Source organism: Rhagoletis zephyria, unplaced genomic scaffold, assembly GCF_001687245.7.
Source record: "Rhagoletis zephyria isolate East Lansing unplaced genomic scaffold, Rhagoletis_zephyria_1.1 Rzeph_scaffold_00019, whole genome shotgun sequence".
Classification (NCBI taxonomy): domain Eukaryota; kingdom Metazoa; phylum Arthropoda; class Insecta; order Diptera; family Tephritidae; genus Rhagoletis; species Rhagoletis zephyria.
In genome coordinates, this window is record NW_016157103.1 from 458,072 (window position 1) to 472,762 (window position 14,691).

The 14,691-nt window shown below is 37.9% G+C and overlaps 1 protein-coding gene across 1 annotated transcript in view; it reads right to left on the bottom strand.

Annotated features, from left to right (window-relative positions):
* Positions 1 to 5,410: 5,410 nt before the first annotated feature.
* The window catches only part of LOC108361680 (putative metabolite transport protein HI_1104), a 37,547-nt gene continuing 28,266 nt past the window's right edge, over positions 5,411 to 14,691 (bottom strand). The window contains exons 2-5 of the mRNA XM_017614381.1: positions 7,100 to 7,346; positions 6,758 to 7,021; positions 5,838 to 6,679; positions 5,411 to 5,769 (exon numbers count right to left, since the gene is read on the bottom strand). Coding sequence (XP_017469870.1) covers positions 5,507 to 5,769; positions 5,838 to 6,679; positions 6,758 to 7,021; positions 7,100 to 7,326 — 1,596 coding nt within the window. The 5' untranslated portion in view covers positions 7,327 to 7,346 and the 3' untranslated portion in view covers positions 5,411 to 5,506. The remainder of the gene's footprint in view (positions 5,770 to 5,837; positions 6,680 to 6,757; positions 7,022 to 7,099; positions 7,347 to 14,691) is intronic.

A 14,691-nucleotide genomic window follows, 5' to 3' on the forward strand; every position in this document is an offset into this window, starting at 1 on the left:
AATGACATAAAAGAAAAGAAACGGTGATTCGATTTGTGGAATGTAAGTGGATATTGTGTACATGGGAGTGATTGTGTTAAAGGAAAATGGAATACATAAATGTCGTCGGAGAAAATCTTGCAATGCAGAACCGCGCGGTAAATGCGGTAAATACATACATAGATAAGTACATACATACATACCCTACAAGACATTGCTGAGCACTTTAGGCAAAAATTCTCACACATTTACACTTTTGTTTTTGTAGTACGGCATAAATGAGTAGTTTGACTATTAGTACTGAGGACTTTCTGATGACAACATTGAGGGGAAAGTACTCAATTTTTTCCCATGGCCTGAACGAAAATGAGGACTTTGATAAGCACTTTTGTGATTAGGGATAATGATAATATGAGTACTCATATGATACTCAGCTGTCTTGTAGGGTATGTACATAGATACACCTAGTAGGACAAGTCTGCGTCTTTTTTATATATTCACAATGTTTTTTAGGTAAAATATTTTTCGCTAATTTTTAAATAAGAGTAGGTGAATGCGAAGTTATTCTGCTAGATGTATGTATATGTAGATATGCTAATTTTTTGCATAAACATACATATCGTCATTTAAAGTGCAAAACCGCGTATAAACAAAATGCAAAACCGCGTATGTGAAGTTGTAGAAATTATTTTCTAGAGCGTAAAAACACTCATACATCAAAATGGTTCTCTTTTTTTATAAAGCAATCGCATTTCTGGCTAGTATATTTCAGGACGGATGGATGAGGATTGAGCCAATAGCTTGTGTGAGCAAATCCAATTTTTGGCAGCCAATGTCAGTTACGCGGTTGTGCAGGATGAAAAATTACCTGAGTTAATTCCCAGAGGGGTCGAAGGAATTCATATTCAGGTTTTTACTTTTACCACCCTTTGTTGGGAAGGTTTGTGACTGTGATGTAAAGATTGACTCATGTTTTTGATAGATAATACAGCAAGCTTCAAATGAATGTAATACAACCTACGTGTTAAACAGACAGTGATATTAATAAAAATGGCACGTAAAATAATTTACAACCACATTTGAAGAACTTTTTCTATATTTGTAGAACTAGATGGTATGTACGTATATCCTGTATCAGCTGTATATTGAAATCTCTACAGATTTGTTTTTTTTTTCATATTCAACAATCTGTTGCTTTTTATATGGCACACCCTGTGAAGCAGCTGGAATTTGTATGGATGTGAAAATATGTCACATTGTTACTGTTGTGCTTCCGTTTATCAAGTGAGCGGACAATTTAAATAGCTGTTAATTACAAAATATTTTAGCTTTATATTCATAAATAGGTATGTATGTATAAACCTTTAGAAAAGGATAAAAATAACACTTCATTTTTTTCTTTAAATTCTCGAATTGTTGAGCCGAACCGAAACCCTTGTCTAAAGACAAGAAAACCCGTTTCCATGAACCAATTCAAAGGTGCAAAAAAGCTCACGTCCCTGGTTCAAATGCAGTGAAAAATTGGTTTTGACAACAAAAAAAAAGCACACTATAGACCTCCGATCAGGACATGCGAAAATCCTAGAAACTTTCCTCTCCTCTGACTAGACAGTGAATTCTTCATAAGAGTCCCAGAAAGGAACGAATGCGAAGGTGCCATGGTCTTAGGCTCCGGGTCTACGGCTATCTACGCAGATAATAAAACTGACACTGCAGCGTTTTTCACGCGGTTGATACCTTACGCTGCATTATAGGCGCCATAGACGTACGTATTGACTCGCCTTGCGACTAAACACAGTTGAGTCGTTCAGAGTCATGTCGGTGTAACTAACACATATTTAGGGATTCCCTTAAACTCGTAAAGTCTTAAACCGTGTAAAACTCTTAAGTTTACGAGGCTTTCATGGGAACGCCCACTTTGCGAAAAGGTGTAAATAGGTGCGTAACGGGACTGTTTGACAACAAGGATTTTGTGAAGCAATTTTTGTTGCGTAGTATTTGCCATAACAGCCCGCCATCTTGTCTCTATCACTCTTGGCTAAAATACAATTGAAAATGCCGAAAATTAGCAGAAAACCTCAGTCAATAAAGTTAGTGGATGAAATTCATTTCATTCATTTAATTCGCGTATTATTTTTCTCATTATTTTATCATACATTTTAGTATACAAATTTCGGCCCCTCGGCAACACTGAATTTTACGAGGTCGTTTGCACATCAAATTTGCCTCGAAAATTTACGAGGGACTCGTAAATAGGCTCCATACAAATTTTGACAGTTCTTTTACGAGGCTCGCAAATTTGCGAGCTTTACGAGGTATACTAGGCTTTTACGACTTTAAAAAAAGACCCCTATTTATTTTCATAAACACATCCAACTCGACTGGCGAGTCAGACGCACCGTGTATGCTGCCTATTAGAGCAGCCTATCACGATATTTTCGGACAGTCAGACTCATATGAAACCTTTAAAATATAATGGAACAACCAGTTGTCATCGAAACGCTCGATATTCGTTGTCTGCTCACAGGGACGTCCCTGATAACTGCATGACCTGCAAACTGACGAGGTAAGGGAAATAAATATCCGTCGTGAATTCCGCCCAGGAAATAGGCATGCCTCTAACCTCCTCAAAATATAAATAGAAAATTTTCTTGGGCGAGGAGGTAAACTCCAGTTGGGGCTCCGGAACGCACCTGTCAGACTACATCTCTCCGCTCTTAGATTAGATACTGCTTTATGGGCACACATGGTTCGAGAAAGTAGAGAATTTCGTTTACTTGGGAACCAGCATTGAAATCTAACGCAGAATCACACTTGCCAACAAGTGCTACTTTGGACTGAGTAGGCAATTCAGGAGTAAAGTCATATCTCGACGTACGAAAACCACACCCTATAAGTCACTCATCATGCCCGTGCTGGTATATGGCGCAGAAGCATGGACAATGACAACATGAGGAGGCCCTTGTAGTATTCGAGAGAAAGATTTTGCGGAAGACTTACGGGTCTTTACGTGTTGGCGACGGCGAGTACCGCAGACGATGGAACGATGAGCTGTATGAGCTTTACAACGACATGGACATAGTGCAGCGAATTAAAATACAGCGGCTCCGCTGGCTTGGTCATGTCGTTCGAATGGACACCGATGCTCCAGCTCTGAAAGTATTCAACTCGGAACCCGCTGGTGGTAGCAGAGGAAGATGAAGACCCCACTGAGATGGAAAAACCAGGTGGAGACTTGGCTTCACTTGGCATTTCCAATTGGCGCCAGTTGGCACAGAAAAGAAACGACTGGGGTGCTTTGTTGAACCCGGCCAAAATCGCTTAGTCCCCTTTCAGACACGTCAAGTCTTGCTTTCAAGTCTGCTCGTTCGTAGGCGAAGGAGGTGAGAAGATAGGGGAAGAGTACAGATACCTCCGTACCGTCAATTCGTTTCAAGTTTCTTGTCTCTTTTGATCTTTTCGTTGCTTCCCATTCAAAGAACCAAGGACTTGAATTCAATTAAAGTTGACGCGTGTGGAAGGAAATAGAAAACACAAAAGAGAATGCGAAAAAATTGCTTTCAAAACTTGACGTGTCTGAAAGGGGACTTAGTCGATGTTCAGACACGAAAACTTTTGTTACAGAAACTCGAAGCTTGTAGGGGAGAGAGCGACGAGGAAAGGGGACGGGTACCGAGTCGCCTGTACTCGGGAAACACGCTTCGTGCTCTTGTTCGTCTGAGTAATTCAAGTTAGCGGTTCACAGCTGACAACAACAATTGCGTACAAAAGAGTTTCTGTGTGTGAATACAAAGGGCAACACCAAAGTAGAAATCTCGATAATAAGCAACTCGAGTTTCCGTGTTTGAACGCAGACTTAGGCGGTTACGGCGCCAAATAAGAAGAAGAAAAAGATTTTTTCCGCAGCTGAAGGGACGAGGAAGATGTAAAGAGCATTGAACACTATCTCTGCCATTGTTCCACCCTGGCTAAGACGCGTGACTAATTCATTAAAAAGTGCTTTACAGTTTGTATAGCCGACTTAAATCCAGCGAATGTTCTCGATGTTCTATGCTACGTATTTGAATACTGGACGATGAAGGAAAAGCATAAAACAAATCTGCAAATTAGAGAAAAGTTCTCCGTAATTTTTTTTTTTGGGCAATTTAGGATACCAATGGTGAATGGCATATAAGGTGAAACGACGTGCTAGACCAACTCATAGAGGACAAAAATATATGCAATTTGTTTCACGAAAGTGAAACGAATAAAATGGTTAGGCCTCGCATTGAGTATAGACTATTTGAGAGGACAAACGAAAATAGTAGACGTCAAGGCATTCACCACCAAAACAAAGGGTAGACCAAGATCAAGATGGGCTGACGAGCTGGTAGAAGAATAGAAAAAACTAAAGAGGAAGAACTGGAGGGGGGTCTCGAAGGATCGAGTTTGTGTGGAGATTCTATGTGCAGCAGACCAAGCCACACATAGATCTGTGTCGCTAAAAAATTATGACAAATAAAGCGCGCTTGGGGGTTTAACTACTGTTCAAGGACTGTGGCACCAAAGAAGTTCAAAATCGAATATTGCAGACTTCTAACCTTATTTTAACGTTGTGAGCAGCAGGTATTTAAGTCTAAACACGCTATGGGTTTTAGTCAAGGCAGCTGTAGCTGCTTCTTTACGATAGATTCACACACTGCAACTCTCTTTTACATTTCGTTTTCAAATTAAAAACAAAAAAAAAACAATTGCTTATAAAATTATTTTAAGTACAAATTTTATTCGATATGTACAAAATACTTTTTTGCAATTATTCTAAGTTATTAGTGTCATTGGTGTAAAAATTAACATCTAGTTTATATGAACAAATACTCTGTTAATTGTTAATATTAACTCCTAACAATTAAACTAAATAATAATTGCCTTTACGTAGTTTGAAACTTCTTGTTTCCACTATAGAAAACTTTCTGGGTGCTACAACTAAATTAAACATTAACGTATTTTTATAACATAGTGAAATAAAAAAAAAAACACTTAACAAACTTTAATATTTTATAACAATCTCAAGCAATTGTTTGTTTCTTCTTTTTCACAATTTCCAATAAAAAATAATCCAATCGATTTAAACTTAATGCATATAAAATATACACTACTAGTGAGGTACGTGAAGATTTTGAAAAATTCATCAATGTGTCATCATAATCCTTGATAAAAACATTGTAAGGTGAAACCGTTCGCTCAATTCGTCGGCCATGATTTTTTTTTTGAAGTTTGCCAACATTTTAAAATCATATAAAACTGTGAGTAAAAAAAGGAATTGTTCAAACTTGTTGATGTTTGAGATTGAAAATGAGAATGTGTGTGTGAGTTTGTGTGTAAAATTTTGAAATTAAATTGCTTGCAAACGTCAAGAACTCGAAAAATTCCTCTCAGCGGTTCTACCTTCCTATTTTTTTATCATGATCATAATCTACATATTATGTATATGAATGTATCAGAAAACTTAGGCCCATTTTCGCCTATGTCGTTGGGTTCGCAACTAACTTCACAGTCTGCTGCTTTCACGCGTTGCAGGCGCGTACTTATCGCGTCCATTGCTCGATAATTGCAGATGCTGTGGAATTACCGCGGGACGTCCATTATGTGGCAGTGTATCATCAACGGTGAATACAGAGTTGTCATGACCGCGCATTTGACGTGTGTGTGCCTCCAGGCTATCGATCTTTTGCTCACCTTGCGCTGTGCTAGAATCTTTGTCCTTTGGTTTGCCCTCCAGCAAGAAGCAGGTGATGAGGAACAGCACTGAGCCTATTGGCATAGATAATAAAATAAGTTAATACTTGGCCCATACATCTTTATACACAATTTAAACTTACTTATGCCATAGAAGCCTGCGTAGAAAATCATAAACGCCTCTCGGAAACCGATTATCTTGGCTATGGGGTCGAGCAGAATTGGCAAATTACCACCAACGTTGTTCATCACAAACAAGAACACGCCGATTGTTGATGAGCGCACCTGCAGCGGCACTATTTCTACCACAATCGCAAATACAATGCCGAACCACATCTCAGCGAAGAAATAACTGCAGCCCAATGTTATCATAGCCCATAAGGGATCGTAGTATACAGAGCCAAATGCCGGCAATGTTGCTATTAGCTGACTTAAGGCTAGCACTAGGGCGCGTGAACGTATACCCATTTTAGCCACAATCTTATCGGAGACAACACCACCCACAACAACGCCAATACTGCCAATACCAATAGTAACAGCAAACAACCACCAACCGAGATCCACGTCTGGGAAGTAAGTGTTGTAGTATAGATCCGCGTTATAGGCGAAAGTCATGCCACCGGAGTGACGTATGGAAGCAGCAATCATCAACATAATCATGGCAGGATTGGCTAGCACTTTCCACAAGCCAATTTTCTTGCCATCTTTGGTGCGATCGCCCTCGCCAATTGCTTTGCGTTCAGGTTCCTTAAGTGTGGTGCCAGTTAGCGCAGCCAGTAGCACCGCTAATACGCCAGTACCCAGATAACACACACGCCAGCCCAGATTGAAGAAATTCGATTTGGTAATGTAGCGACCCACGGGGAAGGCAATACCGTATCCACCGTAAATGCCCCAATTGAAAATGGCCATGACAAGTGCGCGTTTATTTTCGGGGAATATATCCGACATAATACCTGTGGCTAGCGGATTACAACCAGACTCACTGTTGAAGCAGACAAAAAAAAACGCAAATCATTAGTTTATGGTATGTATGCTTATTTATGAAATTTTCGATACTCACCCTAAAGCCATGACCATACGCAATAGCACCAACTGCCAGTAAGCGCTCACAGTACCTTGTAAAATTATTGCAACGGCAAAGATTAGCGTACAAACTGTTAACATTTTGACACGATTATATTTATCAGCGGCGAAACCCATGAAAACACCAGCAATAGTGAAGACCAAGATGAAGGTGGGACCAGCAAGTATTTGATAATCAATACCCAAGCCATTGTAATTCCATTCACAGTACGCAGTATCATTTAAAGCCAATGCGAGACAGCTGTAAGATGACAGAGGAAAAATATTTATGTAAGTCTATTGGTATATAAAAAGAAAAGTGGACGCATGCTTTACATACCTATTCTCTTCTTTTACGACTGAACATTGCTGTGGTAGCTCGAAGCGATTGAAATTTGTATTATTCTGCTGGCAAGCTTTGTCGCCATAATCCAATTCAATGGCGGTCTGTTTGGATGTTACACCGATGAGATAATGGCCCAGTTCACCAAGTATATAGCCAACTGTAAGCACGGCCAAAACGTAGACATTGTAAAAGCCGCTTAGCTTCTTAAGTATTGAAACCATTTTGTGACTAAGAGTGTGTGCTGAAATGAGATTAATGCAAGAATTGAGATGTTAACTAAAAAGTGCTGGTAAGCGAAGTGTTTTTCAAAATTCAGAAGTGGCATAATTACTAGTCATATACTATAATGTTAAATTAAAACTGGACGAGTATAGGACGACTGTATAAATGTACACAAATCAGTTGCGCAACGCCACAGCCGGTTTGTCTCCAAAGCAAACTTGGCGAGGGAGGACGGAAATTCATTCCAAAATAAACCAAAAAGTTTTCTTACCATGTTAAGACAGGACTGCGGCTAGTTAGATTTTCGCTAAGAACGTACCTACAAATTTCGAAAAAAGTTGGAATAATGTGTCGAAGGCTCTTCAGTTGTAATGAGTTCGATTAACGGGCAAGCTACTTGGGATTCAAGGTAAGAGGGTATAGTAGATGTAATTCTGGATTTACTCCTGCGGCGAGTTTACAAAATAAAATGCAAGTGCAAGAACGGAAAGTTTCATATGTATGTAAGGCTATATATGAGCTAAAAAATTTTATGTTTACTTTTTATAGATCTGCTTAAGTTTTAGTGAAATGTATATTTTATCATTTCAGGTCTGTTGCATTTCTTAATTTTGATTTCTATAAATTTTATTTGCACTCATGTCAGTATTTATGCATGTGGATTGGAAGGTCCTTGAAACTCGCCCTCTTGTGATTCACACACTTTTCTGGTGACAAAATTAGGGGAATAGGGGAAATATCCCCTACCAAATCCGAGTCGGTCGAGAAATCCGAGTTTGGCTAAGAATTTCAATTACACTAATTGCTAATTGAAATTTCTCTCTGATATGAAATTCGCCATTTCTTATAGATTATGTCGCTGAACTCATATCTGAAAAGTAGCGCACAGCATTTTAAAATACATCTCTTGTCCTTTCACAAGCCGCACAGTGTACTTTTTGAACACTGCACGTGAATTAATCGTAGCGCTTTCGACAGAAGCAGCATTTTGATACGAAACCAAATGGTTTTGAAAGCTAAAGTAAATCCGTCGAAAAATCGAAAAAAACATGCAAAATACACGGGATTTATTCCAAAACAAAAAAAATTTATGTATTTTTTTATTATACTAGTATTATAGATTTTGAGACGAGCGACACGATTCCACTGTTTAAAATTCGAAGAAAAATTGGAACACCTTAATTTAAAAAATGCATTATTTATTGCATATTTTTGTTTTCTATTTGCATGCAGCTGTGCATCCTTCACTCAATTTTTTATCCCTCGAACAATAAGTGCAGCTCAAGACCTTTAATTTGAGCCAAATTCCAAATTTCACATTCAGCGGGCGTTGTCATAAATGGTGGTTTAATATTGGCAAATGTTCAATATGCATGCACCAAATTCGTTAACAATAAAAAGTATGGCTGACTTCCAAAAACGTATCAATACAATGTTTGGAAACTGTTAGACTGCGGTATTCAAACTGTTTGTAAATGCAGAGTTGCGACACATTGCAACCTTATACATTGCATATTTTAAATATTCAATTTAGCAATGAACAATTTTTCTGAATTTCCTATTTTTAAAACACCAATGGTAACCAAAAACAAACGAAACATCAACTTTGTTTCTGATGCGCTGATTGCTCTAGTGATGCGTTTCGATAACTTTTCGAATGCGTTTTGGAAAAGTATACATTGTCAACATTTTGTAGTTCGGCGTTATGGGACATTATACTTTGTATGTATGCAAATCAATTGACGTTTTGGAAGTCAGCCTATTATCACATCAAAACTAAAGCTCTAACTCCACAACCTACTTTTCACGTGTTGCGACGCATTTACATGATAGCGCACAAAAAAAATTATTTGAAGGGAAAAAATCGCCAATGGCGATTTCCTAGCTTTTTACGCGCAAATATCAAAAAAAAAAAACATCGCCAAGTTGGCGCTACATCGCCAAATCTGCACAGTCTGGTTACAATTCCGAAATAGTAATTTATTATTTTAGAAGAAGAAAAATAAATAATAAAAGCCACGATAAATTGTCGCCAAATACCGCAGTGCTACCACTCGATCAAGTAACTATGCCTATTTGTATGTGTATGAATAGAGAAGACCCCGTAGGAAACCAATAGATTTCGGTTTCGTGCTATTCTAGAGAAAAGGCGATTTCTGTAAATTAGATTTTCTTCTACCTTTCAGGCTAGCAGATTGTAACAAATCTACTCTGCCGCTTCTGAAACTGATGGATTTAATTAGGTCTACACGTGGTCCTGCGTTTTGAGCGCAACATATACTCAGCTTTGCAGTGCATATCGTCACTACACACGAATAAAGGCGCGCTAGTGTTTTGACGGCGAAAAACGGCGCGTAAAAAAATTTTGCGAAAAAATATGCTTATGAAATGTGTCTAGTGACGATATCTTCCATTATATGGCAGACATACATACCATATTATCCTTGGAAAACAAGTAGATTCTTGGTTCATAGCATATAATCAAATCTCTTGCTTCTTTTTCTCTTACCTTTATCTTTGGGTCTTTTTAATGGATTCACAAAGGAAGATTTGTCACGCTTGTCCACTGTTTCTTATACTCCAATAGCCAGTTTCACTTAAACAATTTAAGTAAAAAATAATTTTTTTTGTTTGAATTTATTATGAAAACTGACGGAAGTGAAAAATCATTTTTAATTTAAATTCCTGGAATAACTGACAGTAAGGCGCTCACTTCTGACTTAACCTAGGCAAAAGTTTAAATGATCACAAGCTGTTCAAAATTTTTTAAACATTTTTTAATCTTTATTTAATCAGAGAAAACATTTTAAGGGTTAGTCACAAAAGGTATTAAACTCAGAATGCATTCATGTTATATTTCTTATTAGCACTTCCCTTAGAGACCTCGGTTCAACGAGTCAAAACGTAGTCAGTCTTCAACATATTAATCTCCTTTATGAATCTAGAATGAACTTCAGTATAAAAATTTATTTTTCATTTACTCCCCTTTTCCCTACAGGGTTAGTACCTGTATACAAATTGCACGATTGTCACGATTGCGGTCGATTTATGCGATGGAGTTTTCATCTACATATGTATTTATTCGACTGTCTGTCTGTTTATCCGTCTGTCTGTATGTATGTATGTACATATATATGTCGCTATGTGTTAGGCAAATATTCTAATAGTTGCTCTCATTTTAGACGTGTGCTAATATTTTAATTGCACACTTTTTTTTTTGTAAAAAAAATTCAATTTTTACGATTCTATCTATATATGACTGTATAAAGATTTACCGATAAACGTGACTGGTATTTGAAAGGCAAAAAGGAAATTAATTTTGTGCTCGTAATTAGCAAAGGCTTTTAGGACTTAACTAGCTAGTTTCAATTTGATCAAAATGTAAGAGTAGTGAGCATTCAAAAACATTCTCATGTGATGCTATAGTGATTCAGTTTTTAATGGGCAAACACCTGTACTTTTATGGTTATAAGCATTATTAGAAGCGTGCTTACAAGTGTGTAGACATGTATGTATGTACATATGTACATACGTATTACTCAAATCATTTAACTACGTCTGCTTATAGATTGTTTCTTAGGCATACGAGTACATACATACATACATACATCAAAACAAAACAAGTTAAATCTTTTGCCTTTTGCACAAACAGGAGTAATATTCGTAGAAATATAGCCAATCCCCTTAATCAAAATTTTTATTCAGATTTCTCCATAAAATATTTGGTATGCTAAACGCTTCCTAGCCAAAACAAACGCCAACTGGTGGTTTCAAACATCTGAATATCTGACATGATCAAAGCGCGGAATTCAATTCATTATACTTTTTTATTTTTTCTATCTAAGTAATCTGTCATCCCTGTAACTTTTTTCATTACTGAAAGCCAATTTGTTTTTGGCATTCAAGATCAATTAGCAAAGCAAATGAAGAAGAAAAACTATAAATATTTATATTCACAGTCGCATTTTAAAGTAAGGAATGCTGTATTTTTGTTTAATTTTTTTTTCAGGCGGGTTTTATGTCATACCATATTTCTTAGAGTTCGTGCCTCACAAGGCCTCACTAAGTATAAGAATCTCACTCCTGCAATATCCATATCTTAAGTGTTAGGTTAGGTTATAGTGGTTGTTCCATACAAGGGAGTCACTTGGAGAGTTAGGAGGTTCCTCACCTTACCCCGTGAATACCAATCACTCAACGGCCTGTGAGAATCCCCGCCAATAGCGAGAACTGAGGCTTATCAAGCATAAGAGGCTCCTTCGATCCACTCTAGGCCAGAAGAATGTTGCAAATACGCGTGTACTAGTTTTTACCACAGGATGATAGAGGCGCCCCCGCTGCTCCCTGTCCGGTGATAATGTTTCAAGGGTGACTTTCCTTGCCAAGTCATAACTCACAAAGTTTCGCACAATGTTACTGTGGCCCGGCACCCAAATTAGCCTGATTAGAAATACGCGGTTGATAGCGAGGTCAGACATTCCCTGACCAATTTCGAGCGGACCCTCATATCATTCTCGGCTGTGATAGCCGCCTTTCTGTTAGAGTATGTATGTATATACTTACTAACCTCCCTAACTGACGTCACTCTCATAAGCAGTGAGTAGCTACTTTGGCCTCAAAGAAAATGCAGAAGTTCGGAAGCCTGAACATAGTTTTGAAGGAGAGCTCCCGGCTAAATTCACCTCCACCAACCCTGTCTCAAGGTGTTGGTCCATCCGTGAAGAAGTTCACTACACCCTTCCTTCAGTCACCACGCTTAAACTAGTCCGCCCTTGAGGAAATGTAGGTAGAGAAGGAGTCACTGGGAACCCTTTCGGGGGCGCAGTAGTCTGCATGGTCAGGGATGAAATAAAAACAATTCAAAACTCCAAAGAATTTTCGACCAAGTTACCCACCCGGTTTTCCTGGGCCTAATGGCGATTCTGCCTGCAAAATCTGCAGACGCCAATGTAGGAGTGATTATTAATGCCCCACTAATACCGTTTAGGGAAATCCGCTGCGGGCGATCTAGTCGCTTAGTAAGTGTAGGTTTCTCTAGTGAGTTCCACCAGACAAGGGCTCCGCAAAACAAGATAGGATTAAACATGGTTTCATAGAGCCAATGAATTACTTTGGCAAGAGAACCCATCTCTTATTAAAAGCTACCCTGCAGTAGTGTGAGTAAATTGGCGCCTTTTTGGTCCTTTCCTCAATGTTTGGCTTCAATGACGGCTTCCTATCGAGAATCAGGCCTAATTTCTTGATCCTGTTGCAGAACTATAGTCGGACAACAGCGAAGAGCCACATAGGGGTCTTATACTTTATTTATTTTTTTTTCAACTTATAAAAATTTTTTAATACTTCTTTAAATTATAAAATTTGTTAATTACACAGAGAATATATTTGCTGTAAAAATGTTTGGCAACCCTTTAGCAAATGGCTTTAATGAATAGTCAAAACAACTAACTAAACTTGTTTGAATTTATGTATGTACGTATGACGAGTTCTATTCTACCTACCAAACAAGCACGTGTGTCTGTGAAGTTATAGACGTCCATTGTTAAACTGACTTTTCTTCTTTTGCTCAACTATTAATAAGTTGTTTTACCTTTTTTTCTAAGCGGATATGCCGGCTAATGGAATTCAAATGTAAAACATTGTTTGGGTTCAAAAGCCAATTTGAAGGTTCAGCGCACAGTAAGAAACCATGTATGTATGTATTGGTTGTACATAATACATATGTATGCATGTATTATTCACCTGCAGATAATCGCATAAGAATTCGCTTTAGCCAAAAACAAAAAGACATTAACAGACATTTTGTGATTCTGACTGCCTTTCATTTCACACTAATTTCAATTAATATAGCACTCAATGATCAAGCTTAAGCAAATTCCTACATTTAATGCATTAACAGATATATCAATCGCAATTTGACAGCAAAAAAGTGATAAAATTGACAGCAGAACTATTTTGACGGCATTACTTTGTACAATCAAGAAACAATAAAAATAATGAAATAGTTTACGAATGTAAAAATGTAGGTTTGCAATTGAATTTTTTTACCACAAGTCTGTGGTTATTTAATTGATTTCTCGGACATGTGAATAAANAAAAAAAAAAAAAAAAAAAAAAACAATAAAATATGAGTTGTAGTTTTTCTTTGGTCGGAACTAGCACTCGGAGAACATACATACATAAATAATACAATTGTATGTATGTATGCAAGTATGTACACTTGAAGTAGCCCAGATGTCAGATCAATAACATTGTAACCTAGCATATGTATACATATAATTTATTTTTCAGTGCCATGTCACCATACTACGGACGCCACTGTTCACATTCCGCATGAACGATTTGAAGATACACTTTTTCTTGCGGGGATTGAAAATGATGTTATATTCCAAATATAATAGCATTCGTGGGCCCCACAAAAGAAACGGTTCGCGTTGATACCTCACACACACACAATTTTTTCGTTCCATTCCATAATAACCTCTACCCGATACTTCCATAATAACCTCTACAGGTTAGGTTGGGTTAAGTTAACGTCGCGAGCCGATTACGAAATTTCTAATGCGGCTAATTGCGATGCCTTAGAGCTCAGTATTTGTTCAGAAGTGCGAGCCAAACTGCTTCCATCTTAGCCTCGCAAAGGTTGGACTGTCTAAAAGAAAGTGTTGAGATAATTCCACTTCATCTTCCTCTTGACAGCTGGTACAAAAGGATCAGTCGAAACTTTTTAGTCTCACTGCATAAATACCAATCGCACAATGGCCTGTCAGAACGCCCATCACTAGCCCTTGAGTGGTAACGTGTTATAAAATGCCCTATAAAAACTTATGCTGCAGCAGAGAAACGTCTTTCTTTCCTTTTTATGTCACAAATGGACCCGGTTTCCTTTAGCCTAAAGCAGCTCGTGCTGCGACAATTCTGTCTGCAATATCCGCGGAAAATCCCTAGGGGAAACATGAGAACCTTTTCCGGCCTTCGGGATGAACGCAAAACTAACTACCCTCCAAGCCTTGGGGATGTACCCGGTCCTCACGCAGTTCGTATAAATAGGATCCAACCAATTGGAAAATTGTCGATAACTGGTTACAGAATCTCCCTCCTGAGGTACAAAATATCGCAAAGAAGTACATTTGACTGTACTTCGAAGTACGAAGTACAAGACGGAAAAAAGAAGTACTGTACTTTCGAAAGAAGTACGGTTGGTCACATTAATTATGATTATAATTCAACGCCGTTGTTGCTATTGTCGCGCGGGTATTAAATGCATATTTTCCAAACAATTTTTGATATACATTTCTAAAGGCGCAGTCCTAATTCGGATTAAGTTTCTTATCAGCAAGCCATTGTTTTTAAATTTGAGGCTAAAG